The 24,984-nt window shown below is 36.8% G+C and overlaps 1 protein-coding gene across 2 annotated transcripts in view; it reads right to left on the bottom strand.

Moving 5' to 3' along the window:
- The window catches only part of foxn2a (forkhead box N2a), a 91,184-nt gene that overhangs the window by 18,822 nt on the left and 47,378 nt on the right, over positions 1-24,984 (bottom strand). For both annotated transcript variants that reach the window (XM_028820402.2, XM_051919617.1), the window contains 2 exons: positions 12,557-12,681; positions 5,998-6,053 (listed from right to left, as the gene is read on the bottom strand). In XM_028820402.2, coding sequence (XP_028676235.1) covers positions 5,998-6,053; positions 12,557-12,681 — 181 coding nt within the window. The remainder of the gene's footprint in view (positions 1-5,997; positions 6,054-12,556; positions 12,682-24,984) is intronic.

Consider the following 24,984-nt stretch of genomic DNA (forward strand, 5'->3'; position numbering starts at 1 on the left):
CTGAGTGAATGAAGCACAATTGGGTTATTAGTATACTGTATTTGCGATAACTTGCATTTATTGGGGCGCAGTGCAGGGAATATAAAGAAGTACTGCAGGATTTTACTTCTATTGCGGACCAAGCCTGTGTATGTTCATCTATTTGTGTCCAGGTTTTTATAGCTTGTACTGTATGTTTGCTGCCCAGTAATAAAACTGAAAATTAGGTAGAGCCATGCCACCTACTGCCTGAGGTCTTTATAGGGCCGCTCTTCGAATACGTGAATGTTTTGAGTTTCAAATAAATGAGGTTATGGTTGAATCTAATTGCTTAAAATTTTTTTTATTGATGTATATTGGAATGTTTTGAAATAAAAAAAGAAGCTTAGGAATGATATTCATCTTAACAATGTTAATTCTTCCAGCTAGAGTGAGATAAAGGGTTGACCATCTATGCAAGTCTTGCTTAATTTTTTCCATACAGACGGTGAAATTTTGTTGATAAAGAGCTTTATGTTTACTTGTGATATTTACCCCAAGGTATTTAAACTGATCTGCTATGGTAAAAGGTAATAATAATAATAATAATAATAATAATTCTTTATATTTATATAGCGCTTTTCTCACTACTCAAAGCGCTCAGCAATTGCAAGTTAAGAGCCTTGCTCAAGGGCCCAACAGAGCAGAGTCCCTTTTTGGCATTTACGGGATTCCAAAGGTAGGGTGTCCAATCTAATATTATATGCTTGAGAATTCACTAGAAAGAGAATACTTTATTCAAATTAATTCTGAGACCAGAGATCTTTTGAAATTCTGTAAGTGCTGTTAAAACTGCAGGCACAGTGTTTTCTGGGTCTGATATATATAAAACCATATCATCTGTATATAGAGAAATTTTCTGTGCCAGTCCTTCTCTGATAATCCCCTTTATCTGATAAGAATTTCGACAGTGGACCGCCAGTGGTTCAATGGCGATTGCAAACAGCAGTGGTGACAAGGGGCATCCTTGTCTGGTGCCACGTTCTAGTTTAAAGTAGTCTGAACAAATGTTAATACAAACTGAAGCTTCTGGATTGGTATACAGTAGTTTGATCCATGCACAAATACTCGGGCCAAACCCAAATTTCTCTAATGTAGTCAAAAGGTAGTTCCATTCAATCATATCAAAAGCTTTTTCTGCATCCAATGATAATAATATCTCTGGGGTGTTTGACTTTGCTGGTGAACATATTACATTAAACAGGCGTCGAAGATTGGAAGGTAAGTATCGGCCTTTAATAAATCCAGTTTGATCATAGATAGATAGATAGATAGATAGATAGATAGATAGATAGATAGATAGATAGATAGATAGATAGATAGATAGATAGATAGATAGATAGATAGATAGATAGATAGATAGATAGATAGATCATGTGATATTACTGAAGGCAGCACTTTCTCCATCCTTCTAGCTATAATTTTTGAGAGTATCTTAACATCATTATTCAGAAGTGAAATTGGTCTGTATGATGCACATTGTAACAAGTCCTTATTTTGTTTAGGAAAGACAGTGATTAATGCTTGACGAAAGGTTTGAGGTAGAATTTGATTGTCTCTAGCTTCTGTAAATGTTGCCAATAAGTGGGAAGCTAGCTGAGTGGAGAATTTCTTATAAAATTCTACAGGGTAGCCATCAGGGCCTGCTGATTTCCCGCCTTGACTTTATAGCATCTAGTAATTCTGATAGCATCAGAGGTTTATCCAGTTCCTCAGCACTAAAATTATCTATTTGTGGTATCTGTAATGTATCCAGAAATGCATTAGATTGTTTGTTGTCTTCTTTAAACTCAGTCGAATGTGCAGGTTCTTAAAGTAAATGTTGACAGTTTGCCTCTGACAAACATTTGTCCAGACAGCTTAATAGGAGAGCAGATCATTTTACTGCTGAGAAGAGTGGTGAGTTTCCATAAACTTACGGATTACATGAATGGAAAATAATATTTACTGCTGGATATGTCTTCTCCTTTCACCATACATTCAATGAACCTTTGCAAAAGCACACGAAGAAGAAGTGCAATCTGCCAATACCAGATGCAAGGAAAGAACAAAATGTGGATGGGTCACTAGTCCATCACAAGGTGTACTCAAAATCCTTCACAATGGACTGACCGGTTTAGAGTCACCAATCAACCTAATAACCTAACACATAAGATGAGATAAGGAAAGAAACATGCACCTGAAGAAAAACCCTTATTATCACAGGGAGAACTTGCTCAGGTCAGGATATGAACTTAGTCTTCTGTGAGGCAATATTTGTAACCACTGCACCAATGTCCCACCATTATTTATATATAAATACAGTATGTAAATACCCACACTGTTGCAAGTACACTTTTGTTTACTATACTTACTATAAACAAAATGGAAAAATAGCTTTGAGATAAATCAAATAGTGGAATAGGATGAAAAGTATTAAAAGCAAAAGGTGACTCAAACCAGACAAAGGTTGAGTGTCCCCAACTATGCGAAAAAGTGTGTTATGGAATTATACATTCCATATTACCACAAAAATATAGTCTGCTTCATTTCTTCATACATACACAACAATTATGTGTTTATAAAGACAAATGTCAATGTGTAGCTCTCAGGTTGTAAAAGTATTTTTTGAGGCTTGCCTGCTAAAGTCTATTGTCCGCAATGGAATTACTGAAGATTTTCACCCAATTCAGTGTAAAAAGTATGCAGATGGAGGATCCCTAATCCAAACTGCCCGGGACCAGAAATATTTCAGATATTTTTGTATTTTGGAATATTTACATATACAGTACATGAGATATCTTGTGGACAGCCTTGATTGAGTAGGAATCAAATGCAGCTAAAAAAGCTACATGATGACTCACGTATAATAACTCATATCTCTGAATAGTTATTATAATGTGCACTGATGTGACAAACATATTCCACTACTACAAGTACTTGGGGATCCTCATTAATGACAGGTTGGACTGGTCTCAGAACACAGAGGAACTATATAAGAACGGGAGTTACAGGATGCACTCTGTACCCCCTGGAAGTAGCAGAAAAAAAGCATTTAAAACAGAACTGAGTGTCATTATGAACAGTACTGTACATCCTCATTCTGACACGCTAACACTGAGCCAACAAATGTTTTAGCAGAAGTGTGTCAAGAAACGCTACAGGGGCTCCCTTATACCAACAGCAATACGTCTGCATAATGCCTTACTGTGACTGTAACAACTAAGTCAGACCTTTAACTATTTATTTACTTACTTATGTATCTATTTATTTAAAGAGCTTCTGTCAAACACCACATTTCAAATTGAGGACAAATAAAGTTCTATCTATCTATAGACTTTATTTTAGTTCCCTTTCAAGAGGGCCAAAGCTACATATTTGCATTGTAGAACTTTTTTGTTTTTTTTGTCAGTGTGTATTGGTCACCTGTTGTAATTTCTCAGGGAACTGGCCGATTATGTCAGGAACATCTCAGGCAAGCTTTCTGACTGCTGTGTTTAAGTCCTTAACCAGCTGATTAGGTTTTGCTACATTCAGCTTCTCTATGGTTTGAGTGTACTTATACAAAACATATATATGCTTTTGTCAATATAAACAAAATGCCAAAATAAGAAGGCAATTTGCAGCAGTGTCCTGTTTACTTAATGTAATCAAAGCAATTTACTGAACTCATATTACAATAAGGGCACTTAGCGAGAATGGAGCTGCTTTTATTAACTTTAAGCAGTTAAATACAATTAACACACAAGTCATATACAATTTTAATGATGCTGTGCAGCACTTTTGAAAACTAGCTTGTCGTTCAGTTCTTCACGGGTTATCCCCCACTCTCCTCATGTACTGTAAATTGTATGTAGTTTCCTTGTGGCCTGTCAAGCTTCATGGGGAACCGCCATCCCGCTCTGAGAGGAAAAATCAATTTGAATTTACAAATATGGTATTCTCATCCACTTTTGGCATAAGCTTATTTTTACTCTTGAATCCAAATAAAGTTTTATAAAACAGAACCCTGGTGTGGAGTTTTCCACTTGTGATGTTATGTTGGTACTGAAAAATTTTTGGAATTTTAAATTAGGGATATTCTGCCTGTAGAAATACATCACATCAGTACCAACTGAAACCATCATAATTTTTAATAACACAGTGAAATGAATTTTTGGCTATACCACCCACTCCTAGCTTTATGAATACACAAAAAACAAATACAAGTATTGTGACTTAAGTGTGTGAGCACCACAACAATTATGAGGCAGTTTTAGCATAAAGTTTAAATACTTATGCAGGAGGATAACATACAGTATATGGGCTATGGAAAAATAATTGAAAAACATTCCTTAAAAATACTGTATTCCATTGCAAACTGTGTCTGTGATTTCTTACACCTCTTAAAGAAGACACTGAACCCTGAATAGTATAACATTTCCCTTTTGTAGATTTTTGGCCAAAATTGAGCTTTAAGGATTTTTAAAAGAGAATGGTGTATAGATGGCAGTAAGTCTATATACCAGTTAGGTGTATTAATTATCCATTCTGTACTAAACAGATTTTTTTAACTAAACGAACATCCATCATCATTAAAGTTTTGCAATTATGCTTAATAAGGATAAAGTCAAATTTAATTTAGACTGCATAACTGACACTATAAATCTGTAGAAAAAAAAAGAAATACTCATAGAGTACTACCTGTAATATACTGTATGCATAATTAACTTGGGTCACAAGTGTATTGTAGTGGTGGTATAAAGAAGCCCAATTTTAAACTTTTTTGGGATTCTGTCAAAATCATCCAGCTCTTTAGAGGGCAGAAGACCATCTCTGATCTGAAGGGGTAGAACTGTGTTGCTCTTGTAATGCCTTCAGGCTAGAGGCTGCCTAAGTAATCTTGCCATTTAAGGGCCACTGAGGAAATGGAAGGAAAAAAACACCAGAAGTGACGTTCATTCCTGGTGTTCTTACAGCTAAATTAGAGGCATCCCTGATCCTAAAAGTGATCCTGGGCTTGGGAGGAAATTATGTAAACCAGGGATTTCTAGCTGTCTCAGATCAAACCTACACTGCTTGGAGTCCCAGCGAGGGCTTATGGTGAAGGCATACTGGTGGGAGGAAGAGGCGAATACCGTCATGGAGAATCATGGAATGTGGAAATGAGTGTGAAAGTAAAACTTTGGTGTGATACACTGATGAGAAATTACCCATGTCATAAGGCATGGGATGGGGGTTAACAAGGCTTATTTGCCTAAATTATTCCCATTGTGTTCTTTTGAGTATTAATGGCCATAATCATGTCATTTTTATTTTCAGTAAACATTGCCTATCATTTTCTTTTCACTGGTATCCACCACTAGTTAACTACACTGTTATTTTCTATTTGTTTTTGTGTCAGTGCAGAAATTATAAATTAGATTTTTATAATAATAAGCATTTTGTATATTGCACAGGAATGAATTATTGTCTTTTATATTGATTTTAAGATTTTACTGTAATCAGTAATATTATGGTTATTCAAGTCACTATTTACAACTGAATAAGCCAATGAAAGAGCTGTCCCCTATTACCACCATATATATTCTGAAAATGTGTCAAAAGCCAAAAACATTTAAATGAAAAGTTAACAACTGCAAAAAACAGATCTTTCTCTGTTCATTTTAAATGATAATCACAAATTGTCAAGCATTTCCAAATATAGGCTAAAAGCAGAAAGGGAAAGGCTAAATAAAAGAAAGTCATAAAAACTCAATGATTGCAAAGGAGCCTGGAAGAAAAACCTACAGAAACAAAACGAAGTAATAAAATTCAACTGTCTTGAGCATATCTTCCATTTTTGCACATAATATAAAGGGAACTGGTATAGATTATTTTGGTCTAATGTGACATTAACACAAAGTACCACAACCATGGCAGTTAAGTGTTTAAAATAATTGTACTTAATTACAGTAAAGTATACGCGAAGCAAAAAATAAATAAAAATACTAACAACTGAACATAAACCTGAGGACTTACCTTTCACAGAAAAGCCTTGATCTTGGAGAATCAAATGTGGAGGAGGTGTTGATGCACTGCAAAGTGAAAAACAAAATAATTTTTGTTAGTTCAGGTATACAGTGTAGGTGGGGTACAATATGAGGCATGACTCCTGAATGCAAATGGTTTGTAGGTACACTGAAAATTACTAGTGCATGTACGTATGTATAAATTGAAATGGGTTTTAAAGTGACAGCATTCAACTGTATGGTGACACTGCATCAACGCAGTTTTCAAGCACAACTTTATTCAAAGACATATGCACATGACATATGTAAAGATATTCATTATTGCCGGTTTAAAAGCGTACACCTCCTTCTGTGCATATTACACACACTGCATGCTATCATCCTTCTTTGCTGTTCACTAATAACATCTAAGCTTCCTGTTTTTCCCTTTGTGCCTTTTATTCCAATAAGCTTATTGTTGGGTGAATTACAGAGTAGTCCAGCTTTCACAAGAGCAAGAATATTTAATGCATGGCACACTCTCCAAGAATGTGAAATTGAATTACTTCATGCAGTACATTAGTGTCACTGTATCACCACAATTTAAACTTGCAATAATGTATGCAGTAAAGATGCGAAGAAGATAATTTTCTCACTTTGAGCAAATTAATTCTACATTTATCATGAACAACATATTCTGTAGAATGTAACCTCAGTGAGCCACCAACAAATCACTGAAACTAGATCCAATATTTACCTAAGGTCCAAGGTATCACAGAAGTGGAAATATGAATTAAATATATCTGGGATCATGCAAACAAACCTTTCAAAAGAGGACTAGTAGAAAAGCAAATGTCTTGCAAAATCTAGATCAGAGAGAATTATCAAATGCTTCCAAATGCACAGGTTAGAGATGGAGAAGGGAAAAGTCCACAAAACTAAGCACTGATTTGAATATTAATTATTCAAAAGTATGGTTTGTGTATTCATTTCAAATGGAGCATCACAATTCTATACCATGCTAAATTACTAAAACTGTAATCATAAAACAATTAGAAGACTATTTACGTGAAAATATAATTTCGAATGGAGCATCACAATTCTAAACCATGCTAAAGTGTTGAGACTATAATCACAAAACAATTAGAAGACAATTTACATGAAAATACAGTAAAATAATAAATAACAGCCCATTTGGGTTTATAAGTTGAAGACCATCATTCTGTTAGACTGTAAACGGGAAATTGGAATAGTAGGTAAAAACATAAGTACACAACATAGTTTACTAAGGCTACATCCACACTATAATCCATCCATCCATTTTCCAACCCGCTGAATCTGAACACAGGGTCAGGGGGGTCTGCTGGAGCCAATCCCAGCCAACACAGGGCGCAAGGCAGGAACCAATCCCGGGCAGGGTGCCAACCCACCGCAGGACACACACAAACACACCCACACACCAAGCACACACTAGGGCCAATTTAGAATCGCCAATCCACCTAACCAGCATGTCCTTGGACTGTGGGAGGAAACAGGAGCTCCCGGAGGAAACCCACGCAGACACGGGGAGAACATGCAAACTCCACGCAGGGAGGACCCGGGAAGCGAACCCAGGTCCCCAGGTCTCCCAGCTGCGAGGCAGCAGCGCTACTCACTGCACCACCGTGCCGCCCCCCGCACTATGTTTTTATTTAAAAATGCAGACACTAGTCTCCATTTTAACCTTTCTACACACTATCCTGATGTTTTTAACCTCCCATAACATAGACTTTGTAGTTTTGATAAGGAGCAGACACACTTTGAAAACAGCAATTCTGTGTTTCAGTGCGGATAGATGAAAACAGAGACTCTAAGCACGCTCCGATTTATTTGTGCTTATTATGCAGCCCCTCCCTGACTGATACCTAACTGTTACAACTTTCATTCCCCGATTGGACACCCTTCACTAAAGAAAACCTTTATTTCAACCTTATTGGAGGCAGAGAGGAGTTCATTTCTAATATACTTGTTGTGTCCTTTGTTAAAATTCTTTCCAATTTTTTAACAAAGAAAAAAAATGTAGCTTCAAATTACTGCAATTACTGATATCAGCTAGCATTACAAAACTGTCAAGATCCTGATGCATGTGAACTTCCATGTCCTTGATATGCAGCACAGCTTGACTGAAAACCCTTTTGAATGACACAATGAAGAGGCCATGACCAGACTAAGTGCCACAGAGCAAGATAGTGTTCTTGAGATTTCTGGTGACAATGCTTAGACAAATTTTTTCTCACTTTTTTTCTCAAATTTTTCCCACTTTTAAGTAGTAGGAACACCTTTTGTTCCTCAAGATCTGGATGAATTGCAGTTGTTACAGGAAATGTACAATCTACATTGCAATAGTAATTTCAACAATAAATTAAGATGAAGTGCATGAATATCTGGAATTAAATGAAAGAAAAGGATAATTTTAATATACTGTATAATGCATTTGCTTGCAGTTAGTACAGTTTCATTTATTGTAAGACTTGTGTTTTCACACGTTAACACCCATAACCTTTTCATATTACAAACAAATTAAACATCAAAATATATTACAGTATGTGCTCACCCTTAGTTTGGACCAAGGTGAAGACCCGATAACATTTAATATCAAAAATATACAGATTTAGAAAGCCTAAGTACAGTTGAACTATCATTTTATTTCAAGATAAACAGATACTGACAACAACTTACGAGTTACTTCAAATGGGTCAACTTGCTGTGGTGGCACTAAGGCCAATAATTCTTTCATATTTAAGGGATTAAGAGGAGGGGAAAACTGAGTACTATAAAAATACCATGTACTGTGCCTATATAAAAATTCAAAGGGCAACATTAGGTATAGAAGATGGACACTTTAAAGCTAAAATGATGTTATACACTCATATAGAATTATTCTCCCTGACACTCTGCCCCACAGTAGTATCTGTTATTAGCCCTTGTACTGATTTAGGGCAGGAGAGACAGAGAGAGAGAGAGAGGCCATATTGACTATTTTGTTCAGCTGTCTATGGAGAGATTCCAAATCCATATTTAACTTAGAATTATATGGAGGTCGAGGGCATAAGATGTTAACTGATGCTGAAGTATTCTCCTTTTATACTTGTCTAAACAAAGTTCAAGTGTTCTTTTAGTCAACAATCTAAGTGTCACTTACTCACTTTTTCTCAGCAGTATCAGGACAAATTGTACACAGCAGTGTTATATTTGTTATATTATAGGATTTAGTTCTAACCAGAGTTGAAAAATAATTATTTGATACTGTGATTTGTAAGCCTAATTATGTTTTGGCATATATGCATACATTTTTACATTATACTACAGAAAACCTGCTAAAAGTTTAAGAGTTTATTTCCTAGCAATGAGAAGTCTATGAAATCTGAAGACTTTTAGATATTAGAAGAGGTACACTGTTAAGCTACAGCAAGTTGTAACAAATAGTGAAAGAATGTGCTATCTTGGTGGTCAGTAGAACAAATGGATCACTGAATAAGCTAAAGTGGTAGATGTGAGCATATATAAGACCTCTCAAAAACTATCAAAACCAGAAGCTCTACCAGCACAGATGTGACATCACCTCTGTGCCAAGAAGAATACTTCTGCACTCCTCCTGAAGATGGACACACAATTGTTAAAATACCCAACTGAACTTTTGCAAGACAACTGCATTGTTTCAATGGTTTCTCTTCAGCAACATTTGTAAATATAAAATGATTATACTGCAATGCATATCAGGAGTGAAAATTGCATTTTAAAGTAAGATAAACATTTCCTTTCTTTTGTAACATTTTTCTTATTTTAATAATTTTATTATGGTTACTGATACCATTGGTGTGTTAAGTTTCAAAAAGTGTCTCTGAAAAATCTATTTATTTTCTCCCCATGACCATGACTCCTCCTCAACACAACCTTCACAGGTATAGATAGATAGATAGATAGATAGATAGATAGATAGATAGATAGATAGATAGATAGATAGATAGATAGATAGATAGATAGATAGATAGATAGATAGATAGATAGATAGATAGATAGATAGATAGATAGATAGATAGATAGATAGATAGATAGATAGATAGATAGATAGATAGATAGATAGATAGATAGATACTTTATTAATCCCAATGGGAAATTCACATTCTTCAGCAGCAGCATACTGATACAATAAATAATATTAAATTAAAGAATGATAATAATACAGGTGAAAAAAACAGACAATAACTATGTATAATGTTAAATATTAACCTACATGGATCATTGCTGCTTTTTTATTTTTTTAAAGGCTACAAGACGCAGGCATTTGTGCTTGGAAGAAATCAATTAGGTCCAAATGGGAGAGTTATACTGAATTGTCAAGCTTATTCATCAAGTGGCCAGAAAATAAATTAATAAAATTAGTCAATTGGATGGAACTTTATGTACAAAAACAAAAAGGCCATATGGGTCAATGTGGACAAAGGAGAAAGAACTTAAGCATCACATCAGCACATCCCTGATATGCAGCAGGCTTTTACACCTAATGCAAAATGCTGTGTATAAAAATCAACATGGTATACTATGGTAGCATCTGTGTCATTATATTGATCAGTTATTTTTTTTTTTTTTACATTTTGTAGTGGGTAGACAGTCAGTATGCAGCTTGTCAGTGAGGGAATTACGCTGTTTGCACTTGATAATCTCCTTTGCCAAAAATGCACTGTTGCGTGCATTTCTGGATTCAAAACTGGTCAAATTTTCTTTGCGCAAGTTAAGACATCACCATAATTTCCGCTTGATACATAATGCATCCAGAAGTTTACAACCAATTCCTCTTTATACTTGTGCTGTAAAATGCAGTTTTTCTGCAAATCAATAAGATCATTTTCAAATACGGCTCTTGAAACAACAAACCTTTCCGTGAGTTCTGAACCAGATTTTACATCATTGCTCTGAGGATTTTCAGCTTTTCGAATCATTGTGATCAGTATTTTCATGTCATTAAAACGACCATTAAATACACTTGAAAGTTCAGCAAGATAGTCTGTGCAACTCTGTTGGGTGGAAAGTATTGCACTGGTGAAAAGTTTAAAACATTACTGACAAAAAACATGGAGAATGTCTTGTTTCTTTGTAACTTCAGATTTAGTATGTTTAAATGCCCAGTGATGTCAGCAAGAAAAGCAACATCTAGTATAAATTTTTTCATCCTTGACATAAGCCAGAGCAGTGTGTTCTCTCTGCTGAATAAACTGTTGAATAACTGGGAGCAAATCAATAAACCTTAATAAATTGCTACCTCAGCTAACCATTGAAATTCAGCATACTATGAGGTAGTGAGAGTGCATTTCAAATTCTTCCACTAAAGACCAAAACTGTTGGAGCTTAAGTGACTGCCCTCGATGTAATTTACAATCCTAACTACCTTTTAAATCATCACCTTCAGATTTTCTTTGTTCAGTTTGCAACATAACTGTTCTTGAAGGCTAGTGTAGAATCTGATAGTTACATTTTTGACATGTGACTAATGATATTATCTTTGTTTTTAAAATCGGCAAAACGAGATTGACTACACTCCAAGAAACATTTCTTAATAAGTTAACATTCAGTAGCAGGTCTGTGGCTCTTTGAAACATACTTAGGGGCCACAGAAAATGTTTTGTTGGGCCGCATGTGACCAGTGGGCCATGTGTCGAGTAGCCTGGATATAAAACATAATGGTTCTCTGTGTCTGGTATGCAGGAGTTTACTATAAAAAAAAAGCAGTATTGGATCCAGTAGCACGATATCAGTGATCCTATTGGCCCTAAAAAGTCCTGATTGGAGCATCTCTATTTAATCATCATTTGTAGGCTTAAGATTCCAAGAACTTCAAAAACATTAAAGGACTTCAAGCATAATGCACAGATAATATGTAAAGATCTGAAAGCATATATTGCAAGGTCTTTCTATGTTTTATTATAATTTTATTAAACTACTGAACACCCTCATGACCACATGTTGAAAATGTTTTCAGAGCAAAAGCCTGGTAATTGAAAAGGATGCCATTAACAAAAAACTGAACAGGTATTAATAAATAGTTTTACATCTGTTGCACAGAGAGTTGGTCAGTATTAACTGCCAATATATAAGTCTAAGTTATAGTATGGACTTTAAACACCAATCACTCCCATTTATACTTAACTGGCAGAAAATGCTGCCTATCTGAAACGCATCCTTAACTGAAAGTATGAGTGAAGATTTAATCCTATAATAACCAGGCCTGCTAAGCAATTAAAGGTATTACTGCACACTTATTTACCAGGGATAACAGGACATTCCAGGGATATTTTGTTTTAAGTAATCTTTTATACATTCCTTTCTTCCTGATATGAAGGGGATTTTAACTGCATTAAAGATAAAGCCACGGTCTTAAAATATGCATGCAGTTAATATGAAGCAGCACATTTCCAACTCTAGCACCAAGTTATCTTTGGGACATCTTAAAAAGTTATTACCTGACACTTTTTGGCAAATAATAAGCCCACAATATGTTTATTTGTCACAATGCATTCTGAAGGAACATGCAAATTATACAGGCATGTTCTTACCTTGGTGGTGATGCTGGTGGGGTACAGAAGACATGTGCAGAGGGAAAATGTTGCTTTTTCAGTGCTTGAATAAGATTGGGTCGATATTCTGGATCAACACACCATAAAGATCCTTTTCCATTTGCCTTTTATTAAAAGAAGTAGAAAAAATATTTATTCATCATTTTAGGAAGGAATTTTACAAGATCAAAGAATGAAAAACAATTTAAGATAATCAGGCATATATAATATTAGTGAAAAAAAAAATGTAAAAGTTACTGAAATCAAAAATGGAATCTTTTAGTAGTGTGTAATAGGGTTCAATCTTCAAAATGGATTCTATTCAACAAAACCACATTCCCATCCCAAAAAGCTTGGCATGTACATTACAGAAAAACTTATTCAGAGAAGGGTAGATTTAAGAGAACGGTTCAAAATCCTACATGAAGTTAAGAGTAGGGCTAGAAACCCATTTTCTTAATCATTAAGCTACATCACCAGTCAACTAGTTAAGATAAGATACCATAAAAAATGAAAATTATTTTCAGGCATGCTGTTTTTAGAGTTTGTGGTTGGTTCTACTGTAACAGGCTCTAGGCTAAAGTGATCCTAATTTGGATTAACTGGACTTGAAAATGGACAGATTTTTTAGGTACAAGTACATATTTTGAGGTGTGATATCATGTGTAAGGTGTTATATTATTATAAGAATACAGAGTTCCAGAGTCACTGCTGTATCCCCTTGGCTCAGTATCTGTGCTGTAAGTAATTGTGTTTGCATACTTGGTATTAAGATGAAACTTTTTGATGGAAGTTGAATTTGTGAAGAGTGTATTTCCTGTTCATAGTGTTCATGCACGGCATATGAAAGAACCCTAAGGTGTGAGGAGTATCCAGTTTGGGATCTGAGGATTGCATCTCTTCTCTTTGCAGATGTTGTCCAGATGGCCTCATAGGACTATGTTCTGACATGTGCTGGAGTCGTTCATAGAAATATGTGACACAATATTGACGAGAACCATCAACTGTAAATTTGAAGCTTTGGCTCCTTCCTTATATAAAAGAACTTCCTTTTTATATGTAACTGGGAAGTGGTTCTGTGAAGGGAAGAACTTTAAATACATTAGTATCATATTGACAAAAGAATTTAAAGATCAGCATGAAACTGACCAATGGTTAAACGCAGCACTGTCAGTACTGTGAAAGTTGTAATAAAGTAGGGGCTAAGTCCTAGGACATACAATAGCTTTTGATTTTGGGGCTTGAATAATAACAGAGGATTGTGGTAATCATGCCTATACTTTTTTTTAAAGAAACCCCACATGGATTAACTTAATAATGTGGCAAACTATAGCTGTGCTTTCAAAGCAAGAAGGCTTCAATTTTTGCCACTTTTAACACTATTACAGATTTAGTTCAGATTTAAAAACATGCGATTCGTACATGCTTGGACAGCATAATGATGAAACCAATAAGCTGTCAGATGCCACCTTTTTAACCTGTAGTGTTACACATTTAAACAAAAATTATAAATGATGGTTAATTAATTTTTATTACAGCATTTATCTGCCGATTGCAATGGACATGTCAACAGGTGTCAGTTAAAACATCTATCTAATTTCTAAACTAGCTTTTCCAATTCAGGGTTACGGGGAGCAGTTGCTTATCCTGGCTACATGGGGCACAAGGCAGGAGACAACCTGTATGCAGTACTGTTCAACAAAACCTAGGAGGTAAGGTAAGATTTTAATTAGATTATGAACAAATAGAAAAACAAAGCAGTTTCATACAAATGATCTGCTGCTTCAACTACTTCAAACGAACTATACATTTTTATATTCCAGCCTTATATACAGCATATGGACAGTGGTATTGATAATCAATAAAACAGTCCATTACATTACATGTGCCATGCTCATGTGTATCCATCCACACTTACTCATCGGTAACCAATTTAGAGTCATCAAATAATATAATTTGCATGTCCTTGGAATATGAAAGGAAAACTAGGGTATCTGGCAAACAGGCAGTGAAAACCTATTGTGTAGCAAGTAAAAATGGTGATAAAATTAGCTGCCCCATATAGTTAATTCCAAAATAAGATGTATTTAGTTACCGTTTCAAAGCTTTTACATTCATCAGATATTTCTGTTGCTTGGATCATAATGCTCTGAAGCACGAGACATATCTCTCTACTCATATGAAATATAATACATTAACAGAAATGCATAAATCGCAGAGATGCAGGGACTGCTAAAACAGAATATTTAATAGCTTAAAACTACTAGCAAACACTACATTTAAACAATAACAAAGTTTGACTAGTTATGTTGGGCAACTAAAAAACTACAGAATAAAGGCTGTTTTACATGAATTTTGTCATAATAATCTTAATTTCACAAGTATAATCTCAGAAAGGTAGTCCTAAAATTGGTACGAACGTAAAAATAGAATGGAGAGTTTTATGAAATTAAAACACCAGTCATTTGTGACATTTGAAATTTGAATTACAGAAATTTGACTTGTTCATTAAATACTGCTACTCAGTAAGAGTAAATATCTAGCTAATGCCCCTTCCATACACTGATGCAAACATAAATTTTATTAACAGTTAATGTCACCAAATGACAATATGATTTTCTAACAAATCAAATTCAAAAAATGTTTTATTACAAAAACAGCTTCAAAGCATTTATGTACATGGAAAATACATTGAATTATCTTGGTATTTAGTAATTCATATGACAATGATATAATGTTTACATTTTTTTTTAAGTATTTAGTTTAAGCAGTATTTACACTAGATTCAGAAAGCATTCAAATCCCTTTTGTTTTTCCACGCATTGTGTTGTAGATTTAATTTCAAATGGATAAATTTGCCATTTTTGCCAATGCAATAACCCACAATGACAAATTGAAACTGTGTTTTCAGGAAGGTTTGTTAATTTATTAAAAATAAAGGAAGACAAGTCAGCAATAGGACTTGCACATGTAATAACACATATAGCTGACTGGGAAAGCAGCCCTTCCCAATTTTTACTGGTTTTACTGGAAGGACAAACTGTAGGATGTACCTCTGATGGAACAACTATACATCATAGACGACACATACATATGTAACAATTTAAAGACACTGACTGAAATCCTTGGAAACACAGACAAAATATGTAACATAAAGTGGTTGAATCACTGAATGACAGCACCACAATGTGCTACTCTACCACTGCTCCTTCCATTGACAAATGTATTATTGAATTCATATTGTATGCGGTCCATTTTCTGCTCATTCTTAAAAGGTATAAAATAAGTTTTTACCTCTTTAAATGAAATTGTATGGAGATCTCTGACCTGTCCTAAAACAATACTTCAGCTAGAGTTAAGGTCAGGTTGGGGAGCATGCACTGGTACAGCATGTTGCCACACCTACCACTAGAGGTGGGCGGTATGACCAAAATTCTATATCACGGTATTTTTCTAAATTCTGCCGGTTTCACGGTATTAGACGGTATTTTTTTCCCCATGCATGAGTGGATGTTAACCACATTTTCCACTGCAATTACTGCAGTAGACTGGCTAAGAATAACCTATTAGACTGTTATGAGAATTGTACATCGTACAAAAAGACATTTTAATGTGCACACAAGTATTAATCCAGGTTTGCATGGCCCCATAAAGTGATAGTTTTCAAGGGGGTGGCACTAAAGAGAAGGAATCACATTGCATGACAGATGCAGTCAAAATATAGAACCTTTAATTGAACAAATTTTGCAAAAGCTTAAACTATGATTTTGACAACATATTTTCAACCATCCAAAGAGGCATTTAGACTTAGTAAAATATCCAGAGGTGTTTGTCAAAAGTTGGATTGCACTGAACACGTCTTAGAAAAGGAATAAATAGTAAATATTTTTTGTAAACCAACTACACTTTCTGTTAATGTTAACAATATCTGTCCACTGACACGTTTAAGTGACTTTTTAAACAATTTTACTATCATTAAACTGCATAATATTTAAACTAATAAATAACAACAATAAAATATATAATAGTATTACTGATAGCTGCACCATTACTTCAAGGCTTCAAGCCCAGGTGCATTGCACAGTATTCACCAAATTAAAATAAAATAAAACAAGTGCAACTTGGTGATGACATCTTACCAACTGTACCATCATTTAGGCAAACTGCATTAATATGGACCTTGCTTCAAGCTAAGCTATATACATAAATAATAAAAACTGCAACTTGCATTTATAATGCTGTTTGTGGTATAGCCCTATGGAAGCGCATTAGGGCCACTGTGAAGAAAAAAACAAACTATATGTCGAGAATAAATTCGACATGTTGACTATGTCAAGATTAAAGTCGACATTTCCACTTTATTCTCATAGATTATTATATAATTAAAGTAGAATGTTGTAAACTAAACTTCATCCTAAAATCAATGTTTAATTTACTAGATTTTCTCAAACCCCGTCACAAGTTAATGCAGCACATCAAATACTTTGTGTTAAGTGTTCCCCGACCCAGTCGTTAATCACTACGCTTCTTAAACTGACTTCCTCCGCACTAACAGCAGGAGCCTGCAGCAATCACCGCACAGATAAACGTCTTTGTGAAATTAAAACTAGTTATTAACTTAGCCGACAGAGTGTTCAGAACTTTAAAAATATCTTCGTTATACATGTTTAATTATGCCATCTATTCAGAGTTGCGCCCATCTCTGAACGAGTCGCCAGCACATCGCAGGATCAATACAAGCAAAACATACACTAGCAAGTACAAAAACAAGTACAACTTGGCTTGCAGTGTTATCCAGTAGTATAGAAACAGTATTTACACATCTGACCTTTTAAAACCAAAGTATCTCCAGGAAACGGACGTGATTCCTTTTTTTTCGGCAAAACTTCTTCTGTGTCATTATGTTCAACTTTTTCGTCAGCTTCAGTTTTGGAATGCTCTCTGTCCATTTTCACCGCGCGGCATACCTATGCTACCGCCCACTATTTGGTGGTGTAGCATTGAAAAAGAGCCCTAGTGCAACAAATCTGTGTTTAGCGGTGTAGCAGTGAAAAAGGTCCCCACTTGAACAGTTTCCCGCTGCGCCACGTTCTGAACGTCGTTTAGGCAATTTAAACCGGTGTTGCGGTATAAGAAAAATCCGTATCATAAAAAAAAATTAAAAACGGTTTTCGGTATGAACCGGTATACCGGCCAGCACTACCTACCACAACACGAAACACGTCAGGATCCCAGTTGGCAACTCCCCAGACAGACACGCGGTCCAGTCCCACTCTCTGGAAACGGCTGTCTTTCTGCCACAGCCAGGTATTACGTGGATGTCCCCTTGGCCTAGTCCAGTCATTCGGGTCCTCAGCAATGAGGATCCTGCGCTCTGTATCACCCTCAGGGAATGCTGCCACATGGCTGTAGTACTGTAACTGAAGCTCTCTCACAATGCAGGTAATGTGCCTCATTTGCGACTCAAACTTAAACTAGCGGTACCCAAGGATTCTCCGAATAGACACAGTAACGAAGGAGATCAGTCTTCGTCTCATCCAGAGACTTGAGAGGCGCTGCCAAGGTAAGTAAACTTCTCGATATAGTCAACATTTTCTCCTCAGACAGATACACTGCTGATGGCTGTGCCCAAGAGGTTATTAAAGGCCTGGATCTTTGTTTTTATCCAGGACATTCACAAGTCCAGACACTCAAGTCTCTTGAAAGCTCTCATCAGAACCTCCATTGACTTGGCAAAGATTACAGCATCGTCAGCAAAGTCAAAATCAGTGAATCGTTCTCCACCAACAGATACCCCACAGCCACTAGACCCCATGACCCTGTCCAACACTAAGTCCATGCAAGCACTGAACACAGTAGGAGCAAGAACACACCCCTGACAAACCCCAGAAACAACTGGAAAGAACACACATGTTCTGCCTCCACTTTGCACAGTACTCACAGTACCAGTGTAAAGGCCGGCCATGACATCTAGCAACTTCGGGGGGATCCAGCGAAGTCTCAGGATGTCGCATAAAGCAACTCGATCAAATGCTTTACGAAAAAACAGACAAAGGCTGTGTTTGTATTCAATGAGAACCCTCAGTGCCAGGAGCCAATCGATGGCAGACTTTTTAGGCATAAAATCAATCTGCTCCGGTCGCAGGTAGGTGAGCAAGTGATCACAGATCCTATTAAGGATGATCCAAGTGAGAATCTTACCAGCACCAAGAGTAGTGTTATCCCTTTAACAGTTGCCGCAATCCAGGTGATCACCATTCCCTTTCCAGATAAGGATGACAAGTCCCATTTTCCAATCAGTTGGTGTGGCGCCCATCTCCTAAATGGAAGGTAGAGCTAGATATATACTGTAGTAAGGGCCAAGTAAGCTCATATTTTGATTCCACCTCTACCATGTAGTTTCAAGCTTCTGCACAGTATCTGAATAACAGGGCTACCTAAAGACATTACCTAACTATGCTGATCAGTGACCTCTAGCCCTGTTTGGATACACAATTTCATTTGACAGGTATGTAAAGAGCATACAGCATTGTAATAGACTTTATGATTGTACACAATCCCTCAGCAGTCTAGTTAAGAACTTCCTGAAGGCTGCTAGATGGCCATTTTGGAAGGTCACAAGTACATGTTGTTCTGAAGCTATAAAGTTTCAGTTAGACCAACAATGGTACATGTGCTTTACACTTTTATCTGTGTCTATACAACAATGTCCTAATAAACTTAAACATAGATTAAACATCCCTGTTGTAACATGAATATTTTTTATATATTGTGTGGCAGCCGGCTGGGGATGGTACCCAGCCGGGACACCCAGGAAGACCGGAGGAGGCCCTGCGCCTCCTCCAGACCACGAGGGGGTGTCTGCCCTGGTTGTGTTGGGGGCCACGGGTACAGGGCTGTGAAGCCCAACCCTGTAGGGGCCCGTGGTCACCACCAGGGGGCGCCCCAATGCCTGGAGAGCCCTGGACCTCAGCACTTCCGCTACACCAGGAAGTGCTGGGGGGAAGAGGTGCAGGGACACCTGGAGTGCTTCCGGGGATGCAGCCGGCACTTCCGCCACACTGGGGCGTGTCGGTGGGAGATTGAGCGAGCATACCTGGAGCACATCCGGGTGCTCATAAAAGGGGCCGCCTGGAATTGGGTGGAAGACGGATGAGGTCTTGAAGGAGAGACAGGAGGCGGCCTGAAGAAGAGAGGCATTGTGTGGTTTGGCCTGGACTTTGGGGGAGTTTGGGGTTGTTTGGCACTTGTGCAAATAGTTGTGGACTGTAAATAAACGTGTGTTGGGTGACAAAATGATGTCTGCCTGTCTGTGTCCGGGCTGTTCCCCACAATTGTTTCAATAAACCATCAAGTACACCCAAAATGTTCAATTCTCATAATAAAGCATTTATTAAGCTTTCCACCTTGTACTGGTCTACAGCACCCTTTTTAAACAAGTAACACATTAAAAACATTTTGCCTCTTAACACTAAGTTCAAAATCTATTAACCATATTTAACCTGTATTTTGTCTAATGGCCATGGAGCTTTGTTGCAGCTCAAGCCAATTTTTATTTCATGCATGGGTTGAAATTAATTTGGTCTGGGCAATGCCAAACACCATTGAACAACCATAAAAGTATTCACAACCCAACATTAATTGAGGTATCTGTGTGAAGTCTTGGACACAAATCATTGATCCTAAAATAAAATGATTTAGTACTTTCAGTTATCCCATTCCCAAATCATGGCATAGCTCAAAGTGCCCCAGTTTATACAAAGGAGACTGGAAGTGGCATAATGTGTTCAGTAGGTATGCAAACTTGTATTATGACTGAACTCTGTAAATATGTCATTAATCACTCTCAATTACCAAATTATGTTTATTCATACACATGCTACATATTAAATTACATTTATCCCCTTTTCAACCAGGTTGCTGATAATGGTTGCATGGAGTCTGATTAATCCACCAGTACAGAGCAGAATATGGGAACCAGCCATGGATATGGCGTCACTTCACAGGGCAAAATTAGAGTTGCCTCTGAAATTAAAGTTTTGATGCATTTTAGATCCTTATCATATCTCAAGGTTTTAAAATGTAATTTCATAAGAAAAATGTGTTTTATATTGTCATTCCATTTGATAACCATTATGTATTTAGCATGTTAATCTAATATCCAATATTGTCATTGAAACTAAACAAGAATTGTACTTTAAACACATGATAATTTGGTGAGGAAGGCAGGCTCTATTGTAGGCATGGAGCTGGACAGTTTGACATCCGTGGCAGAGCGATGGGCACTGAGCAGGCTCCTGTCAATAATGAAGAATCCACTGCATCCACTGAACAGTATATCTATCTATCTATCTATCTATCTATCTATCTATCTATCTATCTATCTATCTATCTATCTATCTAATTATCAGTTTTAATTAAATGGCTTAATACTATTTGTTTTCCACAGAGAATGTTGCAATGTACTGAGTGTTTAATAATTAATATAGTGAGCTTGCTTACCCAATTAGTTTGCAATTCAGGAACCAGGGCACTCATCCACACCAGTTCCAGGTCAAATACTGACCCAAAAATCAGCCTAAGTTTGTTAGAAATCCCATACAAACAGTGACAGGTCTACGATTTGAATCCAGAATTCTAAAACATTCAGACAGAAGTGCTGCTACATACTGTGTGTGCTAGAATTAGCACTGTATATCTCTTGGACAGAAGTGAAAGCATGGAAGAAAGTTTGATCCCCAAAAATCTTTCAGAAATATTCAAAACCTATGACTAGCATGGAGTCTAAGGGAGGATTCAGCCATGGAATGTACCACTATATTTCAATGGACACAGTCACCATAGCGATCAACTCACCCAAACACAGTTTGCAGAAAGACTAGGATTTAAGATGAAGCCGTGAGGAATGCTAGTGACTGCTTCGGCAGATCACTCGGTTTCAAAATATTACATGCACTATGTGAAAGGTTTAAATGAGATTAAGGATTGTTTTTTGCTTTTAAATTGCCTGCAAAATCCTTGCCAAGTCTATTTTCTGTTTGGGTTTGTTGATTGTGCCTTGTACACCAGAGTTGCAACCCTATGCTGCTGGCATAATTACTGTGACAGTAAATTGGACAAAAGTCATTTTCTCCACAGCACATATAGTAACTAGCATATTTTAGTAATTAAGAGCAATTAATGACACATTTCCAGTATTCAGTAGAAAAACAGGTAATTGTCAGCAGTTACACACAATGATCCAAGTAAACGTAGGGTAAGTGTATAAATTCCATGCTTTCCCTGACCAGGTTAGAAATCAAACTAAATAATATGATTAAATTAATATTAAGTTCAACACTGGTTCAGTTACTATTGTTTGCTATACTCTATGCTTCGTTTTCTACTTGTCACTAAAAGACATTTGAAAGGGCAGGTCTAATCCTACCTATAAAGCCAATTGATATTGTAAGATTTTTCCAATAATATGCCCACATGCAGAAAAACAGAAGAGGTCTACAAAGACAAACGGTATACATAGTGTTAAACAGTGTATTAGTACATACAATTGAATAATAAAGATGAACAGCAAATCTTGTACGCTATCTCAATGTGAGTCCTGAAAACAGCCAAGGATGAATCTGAAGTAAAAGACCGAAGGGAGGAGCTAACATAGGATCTGAGCACGGTAGTATACACAATTTGTTTAAAATTTAGCTAACCAAAACCAAATTAACATGGGAGAATATACAAACACCATATACTGTAGAATATAATAGCTCAGGCCCAATTTACTCTGTAATTCTTTAGTGCCCAACCATTTTTCATTGTTGTAGTTACAACAAAAACAAAAAGGAATATAATTATTTAAAGGCACTTATTATAAGGAGTATTGATGAAAATGCAGAAAGTAAATAAAGATGTGCATATTCTATATACTGTTCACTCATATTAAAACCAGCTTAAAACCAAAAAGCTTGAATCAAGATCTCCATATAACCAGTTATGAGCTGCAGCCACAAAAATAGCAAGTGAAGGATAGGCAGGGGTGTTTGTATTTTCTACCTGATTAGCTGGGGTGAGTATGTTGTGCAACAGGAAGTTTTTCACTGCAGTATCCTTGATGAGAATCATGAAGTCTGAGACTGTAAAAATATTCCAGGCAATGACAAGATTACTAAAGCAATGCACACATTTTTTTATTAATGGGTAAAGGGCTCTTGCCTGCGATATAGAACTCAGCACTTTAGATCATCACAAAAATAACCTTGACTCATATTACCAGCAGCTTATAAACAGGAAAACGGAGGAAACGTTTCTATGGCAACAGAAACCAGGCTGTCATCCGAGACCAATGCTCAGATACAGAAACGAATGGCTGGGTAAGCCTATTAGCTGCAAATTAAAACCAAAGGTGTTAATATATGATAGTTGCACCAAAATAAATATATAAAGAGCAGAAACTACAATTTCTTGATACAGTGGTTGAAGAGGCCATAAAGCACATACTCATTTGTGTATTTCTCATGATGCCCAGTTAACAGGCTAGGTACAACATGAGTCCTTCCTACCTCACATGTTGTAGAAATCCAACAGATTTCCTTACCAACAGCAAGTGAGAAAGGCTAGACCTATGCTCTGCTTTTACTCATGACTGAAGAAATATCTACATTTGGTTGAACAATCCATTTACAAAAAAAAAAAAAAAAAAATCACATAATTGCCCATGAAGAAATGTTTAAATAACACTTGTCTATTTTTTGACTTGTGGGAAGACCAGGAGCATAGTGAGAGAACCACTTGTTCAGAAAGTGCTGTTGGTAATATAGTACTATCATTGTGCAGTTGCTACCTTACACAGTGTACAAGAGGATTTCCATTCATTATGGGCAGGGGCAACAGAAATGGCATTAAGTGTGGCTAGGACTATGGGAAGTCCTCATTCCGGCGACTGATACACCACAGTCAAACCTACAGGGACTGGTTACTCCCTGAAGGAACATAAATAAGGAACACCTACAACATGTTAACATCTTTCTTCCTTCTTTACTGGTGGAGGCTGTGGGAAACTGGGGAAGATGTCAAAAGGCTTGTATAGAAATGGGCTCAGGCAGACAAATTTTGCCTTCACAGCATATGTCGAGAAAGTAGAATGCTCTGTGGCTTGTTTATTTTTCTGACATCTTGTTCTGCTTCAGTAAGCCATTTCTGTTGTGGCACGGTACAGAGTATGAAGGGGTCATACACCTACCAAGGTTTATCAATTACCCACGCTTTATAAGAGAGACTCAATCATAGTTCTTTCCTTATACTTACTGTACATTACATCATGTTCATGTCCTTCATGACTCTAGGTTTCTTTTCATTTACCCTTTTGCTTATTTGATAAGTACAGTCTAATTTACTTTTACCCTTATAACAAAGTCCTAGCTCATCTGTGTACTTGTGATTGACTACTTGTGACCAATATCTGTCTTCTGTGGCTACCTTTTGGCACAACACCAACCACTCATAGGAGAATCACATATTAACTGACATTAGTAAATTTTGCACTTGAAGACAGTTTGCTAAACCATTGACTCTTGAGAGCTAGTACATTTTACACTGACTAACTGGTGAAAGCGAAAGGAAATGCAATATGGCAATATGGATGTTTAGCAAACAAACAAACCTGCAAGTACTACTGTAAATAGTCAGTAATTTAATTGCATTACATTACTGCATATAGGCATCTTTTAAAATGTGGCCATGTTTAATATGTGGACTTTGGTTTTCCAAAAGTTGTCAGAAAATGCCACTATGAAAAATCAAAACAGTAGCAATATAATATTCCTATTACTTTGTCAAGCATATATTATACATGTACAGTATGTTATATGCATGATCCTGAACGGGACAGTATTAAGTTATACTGAACAAACTGTTAATGCTGTTTTATGTGAGTCATCTGTAGGCCACTGTACCATAGTTAAAAATAAATCTCACCCCTCAGAGACAACTGTAGTTCTATTTTAGATCAGTTTGCTTCAGGATCTAGCTAGTGGTGGGGCTTTGAGTAAAACAACCACAATTTGATTTGTTTAGATTTTGGTTTTAGCATGCCTCAAAATGACTTTATAATGTTGTTCTGTTTTATGTTGTGGTACCCGGCTGGGGTTCATGCCCGGCCGGGATGCCCAGGAGGACAGGAGAAGGGATTGTGCCTCCTCCAGAACACGAGGGGGCGCCCGCTCTGGTTGCTTTGGGGGCCACGGGTACAGAGCTTGGAATCTCAACCCTGTAGGGTCCCGTGGTCACCGCCAGGGGGCGCCCCGATGCCTTGGGAGCCATGAACCTCAGCACTTCCGCCACACCCGGAAGTGCTGTGGGGAAGAGGATTGGGGACACCCGGAGGACTTCCGGATACACCGCCAGAGCTTCCGCCACACAGGGGTGTGTTTACAGAAGCT

The sequence above is a fragment of the Erpetoichthys calabaricus genome, chromosome 15 (genome assembly GCF_900747795.2).
Source record: "Erpetoichthys calabaricus chromosome 15, fErpCal1.3, whole genome shotgun sequence".
Lineage (NCBI taxonomy): Eukaryota > Metazoa > Chordata > Cladistia > Polypteriformes > Polypteridae > Erpetoichthys > Erpetoichthys calabaricus.